The 16446-nt window shown below is 43.2% G+C and overlaps 1 protein-coding gene across 2 annotated transcripts; it reads left to right on the top strand.

The window, feature by feature from the left end:
* Window positions 1-252: 252 nt before the first annotated feature.
* LOC137064866 (uncharacterized) lies at window positions 253-13874 on the top strand. 2 transcript variants are annotated; one of them, XM_067436403.1, is made up of 6 exons: window positions 253-456; window positions 1421-1549; window positions 11502-11695; window positions 11782-11929; window positions 12907-13111; window positions 13442-13874. In XM_067436403.1, the coding sequence occupies exons 1-6, from the start codon at window positions 283-285 to the stop codon at window positions 13744-13746; spliced, it is 1155 nt and encodes a 384-aa protein (XP_067292504.1). In that variant the 5' UTR covers window positions 253-282; the 3' UTR covers window positions 13747-13874. The 2 variants fall into 2 exon arrangements, with proteins under 2 accessions (XP_067292504.1, XP_067292505.1); XM_067436404.1 differs by lacking the exon at window positions 253-456 and adding an exon at window positions 696-761 and having other exon boundaries at window positions 1425-1549.
* The last annotated feature ends 2572 nt before the right edge of the window (window positions 13875-16446 follow it).

Consider the following 16446-nt stretch of genomic DNA (forward strand, 5'->3'; position numbering starts at 1 on the left):
AGTTCTCGCGCGTTACCTACTAGAAATGGAAAATGTGTCGTGTAAAATATACTGAATAATACCCCAAAAGGTTTATGATGCATGTTTACAATATTTCTGAGTATCAGGTCTAATCAATATGATTTTTCGCTTTTCTCCTATCTATAATGAATCACAGTTCACACTTCAGTCCAGTAGATGGCGGAAATGCGCCTTAAGTGAAAGAAAGAGAGAGTGTTGGTAATCGTGTCTTAATTAACTACAATGGCCGGTTTATATCAATATGAAGAAACTATTACACGTATGTACGAAAATGGTCATACCGATGTAGAAATATCACATCGTTTATCCGAGCTTGGAATGCAGAGGGGAAATTCAGAGCGAAGTATACGAAAATTCCGCTCTGAAAGGGGTCTGAAAAGAACAAGTATATCTAATGAGGAATTAGAATTGGCGGTTACACAAGCTATAGTAGAGGTGAGCTGAGCTTATTATATTATCTAACCGTAATTGTAAAGTAATTTTTTCTTGCAACAAGTATTGACTTTCTGAATGGTTGCCATGATTGGCCTGCGATCATGTTGTTCCAGTTTCTCGCTCCTCATTTGTAACTATGGTGTCTTTCTGATTAACTAGCACCTGTTCATCATTTCATTACAATCACTGTGTATTTATGTTCCTCCTTTTCCTTCAGTTGTTGTTTGTGTTTGTGAGGAGACAAGTTGATATGGTGCATTCTTTGCCTTCTCGGATATCGCATTCTCTGTAGTTTGCTGAAAAATGTAAAACACTGTATCTGTGATAGTTATGGGTTGTTCATCAATGGTTCATTAATTGTGCTGCTCATAATTGATCGTTGGCTGCATTATAATGACTTCCTAATTCAGAATATGATCAAAGATTGCATTTGTGGACGTGTCCTGTAGTTTGGCAGCCTCTGTCATTATGTTTTATAATGAAGTCAACAACAAAGGCCCATTCAACATTTCAGTCAAAGGCAATGGGTAGCATTTGAAGGTTGACATGAAATTAAAATTAGTTTACTAGTAGTACTGTAGTTTCGATTGAAAAATTAATTGATTCATGAGATGCTGGAATTTGCCTCTTGTTACACTACATTGGATAAACAGTGCAGAAAATGGATAGTTACAAATACATAGTCTGTCCCAAAATAAAAATAAAAAAGTTGCTGCTTTGATTTAAGGCAAATGCTTAAGAGTCAATGATTGGATCATTGTTTCTGTGATTTATGTTTCTAGCATGTTATATGTTTGGCAACAGTTCTTCTAACCCTAATTGATAGTGTGTGTAGATTTTCATTTCTTAAAGAACCGTATAGGAAGACCATCATGTTCCAGGATGATAATCCCAAGATTCATCAGGGTCAAAACTATGAAAGAAGGGTTCTGTGATCTTGTTTTGACCCATTTCGTTTGTGCAGACAGGACCATGCTATGGACGCAAAATGATGACGGGCTACCTTGCATCACAGCGTGTACATGCATCAGAGGTTCGGGTGGGACAGACATTGGCTCAAATGCACGAACCAAATCACAGGGCTCGATGCCAGGTAGGATTAAGTAGCTTGGCACTTCTTTGAACATCAAAATACATCAACATTGTTTTAGCATGTCAGTAACCATGCATGGTTATTACAATTGTGTTTTAGCCTTCATTATTGTATTGTGTTAATCACATTGTATTAATAATCATTAGAATCATTTATTGTATTATTCACATATAGTATGAACAGTATGTTCAGATCTTTGGGTCATTCTCAGTCAACTCCATACTCAGTAGTGAGGGCAAAGACAAGGGAGTCTGTCCCAATGTCAGTATTGTTAAGCTGCAAACAGCAATAAACCGGCCACCCAGTGGCTTAAGGAAAACTTTGCACATTGGGCAATATACATTCAAGTATGTAAATATAGAATGACTACATCAAAGTCATCTGTATTTGCCATACTTCCAGTGATTTCAGACAAACTGCCATAGAACACATTGATAAATGTATCAGATTTCTTCACCTTTATGTTACCAATGTAACCATTCTTGTTCCCTTTCAGTCGGTCACGTTCGACGTACGTCAGAACTGAACCGACGAATGGGATCTTACTTTAGAGACCAATCCTACTTCGAGCATCTAACAACGAGCCAATGAAATTTGGCATGCGATCACGCATTCCACGCTCCGCCCCGCAGCGCGGGTATAAATAGGAAGTGGAATGGTAGATCAGCGCTTTCTACTTCGGAGCCGAGCAGTGCTTACTGTTTCCTACGAAGAGTGTCTGACTATGAGTCAAAGAGTGTTGAGTGAGAGAGTCTGCCAGTGCGGGTGATACGGCGCGTCAGTGAGAGACCGTCTGATCAGTGATCAAGCGATCTAAAGGAGCTTGTTGGTTCGCTGAGCGTTTCCCATACAAACTGTTGGTTCGCTGAGCGTTTCCTATACAAACTGTTGGTTCGCTGGGCGTTACACACACACAAATACACATCACTGAGAGCTCACACAGGCTTGCAGAACAAACTGTGTGGAGCCGCGGTCATCTCCCTGAGTGCTTCAGCACACTAAAAGAGCAGCTTTCCATTCACAAAAGAGCAACACGGTTTGACCCTGCGTCTTTTTCAAGATGTCATTCAAACCGTGTATTCCTGGTATGCAACTGTTTCCTGTCCTCTTGACGGCCACGAGCGCATGTGAGATTGCGATCGTGGGTGATTCATGTTCTGGTAAAAGAACATGGTCACGTCGGCGCGTTGTTCGTCTCCCCCTTCTCATAAAGGGCTCGAGTGTTCAGCGCGCCGTCGAGCGGCCGGCTGACAGCGGTGGTTGTCACGACAACCGGCGCGCGTCAGTCGGCGCTCTAGATGCGCGGTCGAGACTATGAAACCTCAGATGGGGTCGAGTCCCTTCGCCTATCCCCCGATCTAGTTCATTTCTAGTGTTACTGGAAAAGGGCTACTTTGGCTGATAAGCGCTGGTGGCCTGAGGATTACAGTGGGGATTCCCCGCCGGGTAAATCCCCTCGGGCCCCCACTCCTCTATCGCATCAAAAGCATGCTGAGACTCTGTTCGTGGGTGGTACGGATTCTCTCATGAGAACACGACCACGTCAGGGCATTGTTCGCCTTGCCTTCTTCATAGAGGCTTGAGCGCTCAGTGCGCTGTGTGCCTTTCTGCATGCCTGCTGGTAGTTGAAGGTGGAATCGCTGATCCTAAAGAGAAAAAGGGCTAGCGTTTCATTTTTGGCTCTGGCAGAGGACAGATGTCAATTGCTGCATCGGAGAGAGGGAAATATGGAGGGTCAAAAGGGCCAAAAATGAGACAAAAAAAAAAAAAAAGTTCTGCCAGAAAGACTCGGGAGAATAGATACTGTGACAATAATCCATTTATTAACAACCCAGCAAGCAATAAAGTACTTTGGCATAGGCCCCGTCCGTAGCTCGCAATCAGAGGGTATGGACTCTGCATATCCTGCCTGAAGATGAAGGCAGAGGCGCAGCCGACCCCCCCGTGAGGTATGGAAGGGACCATCCTGGTGGTGGTGGGGTGGAGTAGGGAAGGATTTGACTTGGAGGTGGTGGGGAGGATGGCGGTGAATTGGAGCGTCAGCATCTGCGAACTCAAACATGAGTAAGTACCGATCTTTTATACCCGAGTATTAGAATGTGATTGGATAGATAAAAGTTAAAGTGACGTAACAATTAAGTCTTCCTGGCAGAACTTATGCTAAAGCTTTCATTTCTGCCAGAAAGACTCGGGAGAATAGATACTGTGACAATAATCCATTTATTAACAACCCAGCAAGCAATAAAGTACTTTGGCATAGGCCCCGTCCGTAGCTCGCAATCAGAGGGTATGGACTCTGCATATCCTGCCTGAAGATGAAGGCAGAGGCGCAGCCGACCCCCAAAAATGAGGTGGAAGAATGCTTCCTCCCGGACGGAGCCTATCCCCCAAAACTGTAAGTAAAATAGACCCACCGGTCTTGTGTCCTGGAGATCCTATAGAGAAGAAGAACAAGAGTTAACATGTGAAGCCGGACATGGAACGCCATCTGCTGATGGCTAAACAGAACTTGAAATTACATTTTGTAGATGGGCACTACACATGAGCAATTGATATCTGCTGCTGCTGCGTAATTGTAAACGTTTTTGGCCCTTAAACTACAGAGACGAGGCCGCAGGGCCACACGGAGACAAGGCCGCAGGGCCACACGGAGACAGGGCCGCAGGGCCACACGGAGACAGGGCCGCAGGGCCACACGGAGACAGGGCCGCAGGGCCACACGGAGACATGGCCGCAGGGCCACACGGAGACATGGCCGCAGGGCCACACGGAGACATGGCCGCAGGGCCACACGGAGACATGGCCGCAGGGCCACACGGAGACAGGGCCGCAGGGCCACACGGAGACAGGGCCGCAGGGCCACACGGAGACAGGGCCGCAGGGCCACACGGTCAGTTAGACCACATAGACGAGGCCGCAGGGCCACACGGTCAGTTAGACCACATAGACGAGGCCGCAGGGCCACACGGTCAGTTAGACCACATAGACGAGGCCGCAGGGCCACACGGTCATTTCGACCACATAGACGGGGCCGCAGGGCCACACGGTCAGTTAGACCACATAGACGAGGCCGCAGGGCCACACGGTCTGTTAGACCACATAGACGAGGCCGCAGGGCCACATGATCGGATAGATCACATAGACAAGGCCGCAGGGCCACACGGTCAGTTAGACCACATAGACGAGGCCGTAAGGCCACACGGTCAGTTAGACCACATAGACAAGGCCGTAAGGCCACAAGGTCAGTTAGACCACAGAGACAAGGCCGCAGGGCCGCACCACCACCAGTATTTGTATAGAGAATTACCTGAACCATTACTGGAGAGCTTGCTGAGCTTCGAGGATGGTTTTAGAATCTGGTCTTATGTAAGACTCGAATGCAGAAGAAGACCATCTGCCCAGGATCTTGATGGCTGCGGTGGAAATGCCCCGTTCGGCTGCTGAAGTGGCTGCCCCAATCCTGAAGGAATGACCGGTGTACTGGGAGGGAGGTAGGCTACAACTTTTGAGGACAGAAACTAGGTGATTCCTAAACCAGCCTTTAGAAAGGGGTGCTCCGTTAAGTAGGATAAATAGAGGGGAATTATCTGAGGACCTTTGACGAACTTTAAGAAATTTAAGCATGGATGAGAAGGGGCAGAAATTGTTGCCAATTTTAGAAATTGTTAGTGTGACTCCAGAACCTTCAGAATCTGTTTTAGAGTGCTTGAGAAACAGCGTAAAGAATTTAGGTGAAAAGCGTAAATCAGAGAAGGAAAGACCGTAGGCAGGATTGAAATGATTGGTTGCTGAAGTAAATTCCCCCGGACGCATGAACCCGTAGAAAGCAGTTAGAAACACCGCTTCTAGTAAAATATTGTTATATGTGCAAAAAAGCCCGTTGCGGATGGAAGTAATTAATCTTTGCAATAAGGGTAAAGTGAAAGGCAACCGTTTGTCTGGAGAAATACTAGCGGATTTAGTAATGCCTTTAAGCAAAAGTCGGATGGAAGTAGCAGAGAAAAGACTTGGAAAATCGGGATTAAAATATTTGGCATAAAACTGAATTCCTGCGAGTAATCTCCGAATTGAAGCAGGTTTAAGATTCCGTTGTTCGAAATTAAAGGTAAGAAAGGAGCAGACAGTTGAAATCAGAATGGGAAATATAGGGATCTGAAAGGAAAAGCAGAACGTTAAAAAAGAAGACCAAGAAGAAGTGTAAGCTTTATAGGTAGACGGAGCTACTCCTTTGGACATATAATGTCTGGCTGATCTGACCAAGTCGTCTAATTTAACATTGCTGCTGATAGGGGCGGGCAAGGTGTGGAATCCATGCTGGCTGAAGGGCAAAGCCGTCTGAAAGTCTGAAAACGAAAACGGGATAGAGCATCAGCAATGACGTTAGAGTGTCCGGGTATGTGAACCGCTTTAATGATAAAATTATGGACGACTGATAGCCAGATTAGGCGTCTAACGAAAGGCATGATCGTTGAGCAAGATGATCTGCCTTTATTGATGATGGCGACGACGGCTTCGTTATCACAGAACATCATGATACGTTTCCTTGACCATTTTGGACCCCAAATTACGCTGGCTATGACTATAGGATAAAGCTCGTGGAGCGCGGAAGAAACGGAGCCAGGGCTATATGCGGGAAATGCGATTGGCCATTTCTCTGCGAACCATTGTCCTTGAAAGAATCCCCCGAATCCAATGGATGGTGCAGCGTCGGTAAAAAGGTGTAGGTCTGTAGATGATTCAAACGCATCGTTATAAAAAAAAGAAATACCGTTCCAATCGTTTAATAACTGAGTCCAAAATTTTATATCGGACATGCATCCTTCGTCTAAATGAAGCGAATCGCTTAGGTTAGGCGTAGAATGAGCCAATGTTAGCAAACGAGAAATGAAAGCCCTTCCTTGCGGAATTATACTCATGGCAAAATTGAGGTGACCGAGTATGGAAAGTATGTCACGTTTCGAAACGACACGCAATGAGGAAAAACTTTCCAAAAAGGATCTGATCCTTGCGAGCTTTTCTTGAGGAAGGGAAGCTTGCATTTTTACCGTATCGAGAGAAATGCCTAGAAATTCAAGCGAAGTTGAGGGACCCGTTGTTTTTTCCGCGGAGAGAGGCACGCCGACGTCATGAAATACCTGTTTAAGTATATCTAGGATGGAAGATTGAGAATTAGGAAAATCAATCAACAAAAAATCATCAAGTAAATGCAGAACGAAAGGAAGCTTACAGACATTCAGCAGGATCCAGCACAGAGCCTCCGAAAGACTGTTGAATATGTGGGGGCTACTTCTACACCCGAATGTAAGCCTTACAGCAAAATAAAACTTAGAATTCCATTTGACTCCAAAAAGATGCCAGTCAGAAGGGTGGATTGGCATGGTTTTGAAAGCGTCTGTGATGTCGGCCTTAGCTAACCAGGCTCCTTGGCCAGCTAACTTGATTAACTGGATGGCGTTGTCAACCGAGGCATAGTGTAGAGAGAAAGGAGTTAAAGGAATGCATTCGTTAACGCTTGCTATGTTGGGTGAATGAGGAGAAGACATATCGAAAATGAGACGTTTTTTGCCAGAATATTTGCGCGTTGCAATGCCGATAGAATTAACCCGAAAGGGAGAGAAAGGAGGAGAAGAAAAAGGGCCGATGACATATCCTTTATTGACTTCTTTTTCTAGTAGTGCTGCAGCCACGTCGGGTTCATTTCTGGCTGACTGCAAATTTTTTGCAACGAAAGAGCCAGAAAGGTGTGAAAGAACTCCTACCCGAAACCCTTGAGACAAGCCAGTGATTAAATAATCCACAAAAACCGGATCGGGGTGAGAAAAAAGGTAATTTGAAAGGTTAGGGATGTTGATAGGAGTAGATGGGTGACTATTCAGAATTTTCTCTGATTGTGGGCTTTCCCTAAGGCTGCAGTTTTGTACCGGCGTGGGCAGACGGATTTCGGGTGTGGATCCTTGCAAGAACTACAGATGTGAAGAAATTTACAGTTAGGGTATACACAAACAGATTCATTGAAACGAGAACAAATAGGAAAACCATTGAAATGTGTGGTATGGCGACCTCTGCTGTCCGAAGAGGGCCTTACTTTTTCAGCACTATGGACAGCAGCCGGGTCTTTGTTTCCGAATGCTTTGGGGCAAAGTGCGGCCGAATGCCCGTGAGCGCTGCAAATAGCGCATGCCAAGATTTTTTGGCCGCCGAAATGACGGACGAGCAGTTCCGTGTCTGTAACTGACCAGTCAATCCTTGAATTGAAGAGTGCAATAAATGACGCGGATTTAGCGGAAAGTGACTTGTGGTACTCGTAAAACAACGTGCCTCCGTATCGTTGGCTGAAATCCGCAATCATAGATAAGTAGAGATCTAGCTCTTCCCTTCTCTCTGGAAAACTTTGGCACAAAATGTCTCTGTAAATGCCGAACGCAATAACGAATTCACCAAATGAAAGATTGCGTTGCAGACGAGGATCGGAGGTTTTAAGAAACACTGCCACGTCCCCACAATCCACCATCTTTCTGTCGGCAGCAGGTGAAGGGAGTAGTAGAGAAGCCAGATTAACATCCTTACCTTGGATGATGTTATTTCTTAGGTGGGGAGACACAGTTACGGCAGCTGGCGAAACGAAACGCCTACCGAAATTTTGAGCGGGAGCCGCTGTAGAGAGGTTGAAGATTGGAGAAGATAGTGGTGCCTGAACGTCTTGGAAAGGCGTCTGAATCGAGTGTAGAGGAGTAGGCATGGTAGAAGATGTGGAAGGCTCGTTCGAGGGGTTACTTGATCCGAAGGAGAAGGAATGCGGCTGCGGAATCGCCGATGAAGTCGTGGCCGGGTCTGAGCTGAGATTGTGGTGTGAGAAACGATGTTCGAACGCCGACATCTTGGACTCCAATCCTTTTTGGAGTCAAAACTGTTTGAGCGAGGCTTTGGACAGCAGAAAGGAGCTGATCATTTGTGTTTGATGGTTCGGCTCTTTGTGGAGAAGATGGTAGCCGAGCAGGTATAGCTGATCTTTTTTCTGGGTGAGGTGAGGATGATTTAGCGGACCTTTTCTTTCCGGTTGGTTTGGGTTGGGCTGCCGAAGTTGAGGCTTTTGAAGCGATGGACACTAATGGAATACCAAAAGTGTTCTGGGCCAGGAGGTATAGATCTTCTCTAGAGAGGCCTTGACTAACCGGTATGCCGGCTTCCTCGAGAGCTTTAATTATATCCTCAGATGACCTGTGGGCCCATGGAGAGGTACGGCTCTGAATCCGAGAGCTGCGACGTGCAGCAGGAGGAGAAGGTGAGACGAAGTCATCGTCAGAGTCAGAGTAGTCGCAGACGAATTGCGTGTCTTTAGACATTGTCGGCAAGTGACGCGTGCAACTGAATTGGAGCGTCAGCATCTGCGAACTCAAACATGAGTAAGTACCGATCTTTTATACCCGAGTATTAGAATGTGATTGGATAGATAGAAGTTAAAGTGACGTAACAATTAAGTCTTCCTGGCAGAACTTATGCTAAAGCTTTCATTATCATTGTTTTCCCTCTCTCACTGCCCTCTGCCCTGCACGCACGAGGGTAGTCCCAGCCCAGGGGTTGTGCAGGAACTGCGTGCGGTGTTGGACCTCGCCCTATGGGCGACGAAAATCACTGCACGCTCCCTGGGTCAGGCGATGTCCACACTAGTGGTCCAGGAATAGGGGGCTAACCTGGCAGATATGCGCAAGAAAAGCCTGTCTGTCGGGCTGGCCTCCTCGGCGGCACCATCGAGAACTTTGCCCAGCAGTTCTTGGTGGCCCAAGAGCAGGCGGAGGCGTTGCACCAGGGTGCCGACGACCAGCTGCTCGGTCGTCGGTCGCAGCGCCTCTGCCGGCTCGTCGCCGAGGGCATCCCCTCCTGCGTCCGCCTCCACCCCGCTAGAGCCGAGCAGCAGCCTCCACTGGAGGAGCAGGGTGCCGGACGCGAGGGACGCCCCCTCTACGAGGCGCCTCTATGCTCTGAAGGGGAACCTGTTCGTTGAGTGGTGCGCTTCCCGCCGGGAAGACCCCCGAAGGTGTTCGATCAGTGTCGTGCTTTCCTTCCTGCAAGATGGGTTGGAGAGAAGGCTGTCTCCCTCCACCCTCAAGGTATATGCTGCAGCAATAGCAGCGTACCATGATGTAGTAGAAGGTAAGTCCGTGGGGAAGCACGACCTAGTCGTCAGGTTCCTCAGAGGTGCGAGGAGACTAAATCCTCCTCGTCCATCCTCGATACCCTCTTGGGACTTAGCTCTAGTGCTCCGAGCACTTCAGAGCCCTCCCTTCGAGCCTTTGGCGTCTTGTGAGTTGAAAATCTTGTCAATGAAGACAGTGCTCCTGACGGCATTGGCCTCGATCAAGAGGGTAGGGGACCTGCATGCACTTTCGGTCAACGAATCATGCCTAGAGTTCGGGCCGGGTAACTCTCACGTTGTCCTGAGACCCCGGCCCGGATATGTGCCCAAGGTTCCTACCACTCCCTTCCGGGATCAGGTGGTGAACCTGCAAGCGCTGCCTTCGGAGGAGGCAGACCCAGCCCTGGCTTTGCTGTGTCCGGTCCGCGCTCTTCGCGCTTACGTTGACCGGACCCAAAGCCTTCGGACCTCAGAGTAACTCTTCGTCTGTTACGGAGGCCAGCAGAAGGGAAAGGCTGTCTCCAAGCAGAGGTTAGCCCACTGGATAGTGGATGCTATAGTCTTGGCCTACCAGTCCCAAGACGTGCCTTGCCCGTTCGGTGTAAGAGCTCACTCCACTCGGAGTGTTGCTTCTTCCTGGGCGCTGGCTCAAGGCGCCTCGCTGACAGACATATGTAGAGCTGCGGGCTGGGCGACACCTAACACGTTTGCTAGATTCTATAGCTTACGTGTAGAGCTGGTATCTTCCCGCATCCTCGCCCCCAGGGGCCAGGAGCGCTAAGTGCCCGTTCTAAGTGTCGGCTTGCGAAACGCCACTCCCGCCCTCTGGGCCGGATACGTGCGTCTATTGTCTCCAGTTGTGTTCCCCGGGAAACCGGCTAACCCTGTCGAGCTCCTCCGTCACCCCTCCGGTGTCAGACGTTGCGGACCGTCTGACGCCAGGCCTGCACCCGTATGCTTGTGAAACGTGGCTGTAGGCTGGGTTCCATATGTAGCGGTTCCCTCACGGCAACCCCATATGTGTATTCTTCCACGGTACCAGCTACCCTTCGGGCTAGCCCCGTGTCTTTCCCTCGACAGAGCCCGCTCTGTCGTCTCTGGGCGTGTTCTTTCCCCCCTTCAGTCAGGCTGGAACCACCCCAGAGACTGCCATATGTTGCACTACCCTGCCAGGTTAGTCCTTATGTGTATTCTGCCACCTCTCCTTCCCTGAAGGACGTGGCCCCGCAGCGTACCCTCTCTCTCAAGTACGAGGTAGGCACGCTTTCCCAGCGTTATCCAATAGTCATTCTGAGTGGGTCTTGCAGAAACAGCAGTGACTGTACTCCCTGCTTGGAGCCCTGACTTCCGTACCATACTAGACGGTGCAGTGCGCTCAAGCAGGACGCTGGAAGGGCCAGCATCCTGGCGTTTTCCATAGGGATCCCATTCGTCGGTTCAGTTCTGACGTACGTCGAACGTGACCGACTGAAAGGGAACGTCTCGGTTACGTATGTAACCCTCGTTCCCTGAAGGAGGGAACGGAGACGTACGTCCCGTCGCCAGATGCTGTGCTTCCGCTGGGAGTCCGGTCACCTTTCGGCTCCTCAGCAGAAAAAGCGCTGATCTACCATTCCACTTCCTATTTATACCCGCGCTGCGGGGCGGAGCGTGGAATGCGTGATCGCATGCCAAATTTCATTGGCTCGTTGTTAGATGCTTGAAGTAGGATTGGTCTCTAAAGTAAGATCCCATTCTTCGGTTCAGTTCTGACGTACGTCTCCGTTCCCTCCTTCAGGGAACGAGGGTTACATACGTAACCGAGACGTTTTATTTCAGGGTGCAAGAAATCTCAATCCGATTCCATATGAGGCAGAGTATGTGGGTCACAAATTGCATATGGATCAGAATGAAAAACTGTGTATGTTTGGTGTGACCCATGTTGTGGCCATTGATGGATACAGTAAAAAAATTGTTGGACACTCCACCATGCCAATAAAGAATAATTTAACAATTTATGAAGAAGTGTACAGGTAAGCTTAAGATTTTGTATTCTTTCCATATTATTGTTGCACTTGATGGTAAAGTCAGTAATTTTAATTTGTGCCTCTTTTCACAGAAATGCTGTCCTTTCCCATGGATTGTGGGATCAGGTCAGAGTGGACCATGGCACAGAATTTTATTTATCCCTATTCATGCAAGACATAGTGGCAGAATATCGCCATAACCAGCAAAGACTGCCTTACCTCCAGACAACATCAACTAAAGTATGAAAAGTATTGTTGTATTTCACAAAAAAAGTATGTTAAGTATTTCATTTTCTGAGTCTGGTCTTTGGACCAAATTTCGTTTAATATTTAGTTGAAAATTTAAGGGGTAAAAAAACAACCAAAAAGACTTCTTGTTTGGTTATAACTTTTGAACCCTTTTCTAAATATTGTATTTGACGCCATTTTGAGATGTAAAGAATCTATACATTTACATTTATATATAAATTTCACATTTTTGCTTTATGGTAATATGGTGAATCTTATGATATCAAAGTATTGATATCATAACCAATTTGTTGCTTTGCCATTTTGAATTTAAAGTAGATTTTATTTTAAATAACAGACTATGGTTTCAAAAACTGTCTTCTGAGGTGCTGCTCTGTCAGGCTTGTACTAAAAGCCATTTTGAGATCCTGCTTGTTTTGGGTTTTCTTCAACAGGCATTACTTTTTCACATTTTAAAGCATTAAAATCTATTTTATTACTTTAGCATTATCAATTACTTTAGCAGGGTTTTTTTTTACACTGTCTAGTGACTTTTGAGGCATTTGCTTGAACAGCTACAATGTTTCTGTACATGTCCAAATTCACTGTGTTTGTGCCATCAGCAGTTAGTTACATCATCACTTATAGGACTAAGTAAAAATGACTTTGGCCCAAACAGTATGGAGGGCAGGGCACGAAACCTTTTAAGACAGAACAGTAAAAAAAAAAAGTCAAACTGTGTTGATGAAATGCATTGGGTTAACTCTGGTAATGTTGATTTGGTGTAACAGCGAGCTGTACATATTTCCAAAAAATATTGTAAACTCTAGTAATGCTTTTTTAATAATTGTTATTTTTGTTGCTGGTATAAGTAGCAGAAGGCAGGAAAAGACAGGAAAGTAAATGTTTTATACCACCATGCTTTTTACAACATAGGCACTTTATATTGTAAAATTAAGTAATTTTGTGGGAATTCTTTCTTTCTACAGAACCATACAGTAGAGAGAATATGGCCGGAAATAAACAAGCGGGTTAATTTCCCAATCAAGAGTGCTCTAATCCAGATGGTCGACCAGGAGTCTTTGGATCTGGAGGATGGATTGTCAAGATACTGTGTGTCCAATCTTACATGTGAGATCAGCAGGATTGGAGTACAGCAATTTGTTTGTGCATGGAATAGCCATAATATTCTAGGTATGTGGGATATTGGCTACACTGTTTTACATTTTGTTTAGAACAGTTTTCTGACTTATTCTTTACTATCGGACAACAACATTCAGTTTAGCTGAATCAAGTGCTAATATATAAACCATCATTCTAATGTACTTGATAAAGTTTGACAGTGTAGCAAACAAGTTTTCTTAGACATTTACTTAATTTATTGAAAATATCAAATCAGTTTTACTGTATTTTTCCTGTTTGTGTATGTTTATAATGCACATTGAACCATTTTATCTATAAACTTTGTGTAAATTAGTTATATCATACAATTAAATTTAGTTAATTAAAAAAAATTATTTATAGGCAAAGGCGTTCCTAATCTACTGGCCACAATTGGATGCAAAGCAAGGATCTCAGAGGACCTTCTGCCGATGGCGTCAGAAGCTGCTGAGCTGTACAGACAGACAATGGGACACAGTTTGACAGCTCCATCCATATTTGGCACTGATCCATTCCAGTCTGAAGAGGGCAAAAGAAGAGCAGAGACTGAATTTCATGTACTTTATTCTGACCTTGCAAATGTGTTCAACTATACTGTAAATGAACACTACAGGCCATACCAAGATTGTTTAACTGAGCTTATTAACATCACCAGAAGATGTGCATAGTTGTTTGACAGCATCTTCACAGCTGGATCTTGTCAGACCATGTAGAATATTTTGCTTCTGGCATACATTGTACATGTATTAGATTATGTAAGAAGAATGATATATCCCAGTTATGTCATATTGGGGAGAAATTAAGTCCTTTGGTTGTAATGTAACACTTTAGAGATAAAATTGTTTATTTAGTTTTCAGATGTTTGTGTCAGTAAAACAAAATGACTACTAATAAATGTAATGTCAATGGACTGTTCTCAGATATGAAGTAAATGCAATACAACATTTTACTACTCAATGTCTCTAATTTTCTCTGTCACAAACAGATAAGCCTATATGAACTGTTAACACTAATGAACTGATAAGACTAATTAACTGTTAGAATACACCATCTATGTGCATATTATATATACAGAACATTTAAATCTGTGGTTTTTTTTAACAGAACAAAAACAAACACAGTTATACTGACATTTTAAACTTCCATAGATCTTATAACATTTAGAACCTCAGAAAGCCCAGCAACATGGACCACATTTTCAGTTGAAATCTCTGAACGGCATTTCACGCAGCCTCGCCCCCCCTGGATTACTGTATCTACACAGGTGCGGCAGCCAATCAGGCTTCTGCAACATCGTGCAAGCACTGGACTGTCCATCACACCTGCAACAAACATAACACAGAGTGAGAATTATCAGTTTTAACCCTTCAAATGCATGACTGTGATGGCCAGGATTTATTCCACATATGGTTCTTATACATTCATCTTTGCATTGATCAGTAAATAAAAAGACATTACTATATTGGTTTGTTATAATATTTGTATTTGTCATTGTATGGAGTCACTGCACAGGCTAAGTTATTTCACTTAAGATTAAAACCAGTTAAAATCTCTCTTTGGCTAAAATGTAATTTTAAAAATATGGCTATTTTGTAATTAATATGACTTAATGTTTAGTTCCTAGTATGTTGAGGGAATGGATCAGCCTTGTCACAAAGAGGTTCAAACAGGAAGTAGAACGTGAGAATGTAGTGACTTTCTATGTTTGTATTTGAGGGGATGTAGGTAAATGTGATGTCATGATTAAATGACTTTTATCTTATATAATTATTTTTGCTTTAACTAAAAGGTATCCATGGCTCTAACTTTGCTCCCTGTTTGTGATTATGGACTATTTTTGGGTTATGATTTGCTAATGCTCTTGGCAGATCCATCACAATGACTGTTTCAGAAATCAGTATTACATATTAAGGACAAGGAATTTTTTAATCACAGATAGGTGTCTAAACTGTCCAAATGGTATACATTAATTAATTAACAAAATAGTCAAATAAAGCATATTTTGTTACCTGTTGAGATTTTGATGGGTTCATTTTGAGCTGCTGCTTCCCCACCATCCTCACTACTCGTCAGAGCGCAATTCAGGATCTGACTCATATTTGGGATCTAAACCATTTGATACATTCAAAATATATCACTATAGTTTTTATTATTTTCTAAATCTACATTTTGAGCTTTGTCATTAGATCCACTATCAAGTATTATATATTTATGTATAAATGTATATTTTATATGTATGTACCTCCTCTACAGTAAAGCTCGATGAGCCTCGTCATGATTTGCTACTTGTACATTCTTTCGTTTTATGGCTGCACTAATTACTATGATTGATGCATCATGACTCAATATTGTTGCTCAAGAAAAAAAAAATCTTGGGTCACTAGCGAAAAATGTAATGTTTATTTAAAAAAAAGTTAGAAATCTAGCGTTCGTTACATTGTTGGTAATGAAAAGAACAATAAATACTTATTTTATTTTTTTATTAAGGGGAGGCTAGTGTATGACATCCCAGGTCTCTTAAGACCCGAGATATGCATTTAAGGGTTACAATAACTTTTTTTACTTCATTATTATATTCATTTATAATCCTGTATTGTCACGAGTACACTGTAAAAAAAAATCCTAAATTTACAGAAAATAACTCTAAATTTTTTACAGTATTTTTTTGTAATTTTTAATTATGTTTAAAACTATGTAAAATTACAAACAATATCTGTAAATTAACAACTTGACCATTATTTTAAGGATTATATCATTAATGACAAATTACAGTAATTCTTATTTTTTATACAAGAAAATTACTGTATTTTTTATATAATATTTTTCTGTTTTCATAAATTACATACAAATGCATGTAAAATTATAAATAATATCTGTAAATTAACAACTTGACCATTATTTTAATGAGTATATCATTCATGACAAATTACAGTAATTCTCAGTTTTTTTTATAAAGGAAATTACCTTATTTTTACAGTATTTGTTTCTATTTTCATAAATTACATAACAATTCATGCAAAATTACAAACAATATCTGTAAATTAACAACTTGACTATTATTTTAAGGATTATATCATTAATGTCAAATTACAGTAATTCTTATTTTTCTATACAGAAAAATTACTGTATTTTTTATATAGTATTTTTTCTGTTTTCATAAATTACATACAAATGCATGTAAAATTAAAATTAATATCTGTAAATTAACAACTCAACCATTATTTTAAGGATCATATCGTTCATGACAAATTACAGTATTTCTCAGTTTTTAATACAGGAAATTACCTTATTATTCATACAGTAATTTTTTCTATTTTCATAAATTACATTAAATTCATGTAAAATTACAAACAATATCTGTAAATTAA

Source organism: Pseudorasbora parva, chromosome 25 (genome assembly GCF_024679245.1).
Source record: "Pseudorasbora parva isolate DD20220531a chromosome 25, ASM2467924v1, whole genome shotgun sequence".
NCBI lineage: Eukaryota > Metazoa > Chordata > Actinopteri > Cypriniformes > Gobionidae > Pseudorasbora > Pseudorasbora parva.

Excerpts from the sequence above, each read along its gene's own strand:
- LOC137064866 (XM_067436403.1), top strand. The coding sequence starts at position 283 with ATGTACGAAAATGGTCATACCGATGTAGAAATATCACATCGTTTATCC. Across the intron at positions 11,696-11,781 it reads ATTTATGAAGAAGTGTACAG|AAATGCTGTCCTTTCCCATG; the intron begins GTAAGCTTAAGA and ends CTCTTTTCACAG. Across the intron at positions 13,112-13,441 it reads GAATAGCCATAATATTCTAG|GCAAAGGCGTTCCTAATCTA; the intron begins GTATGTGGGATA and ends AATTATTTATAG.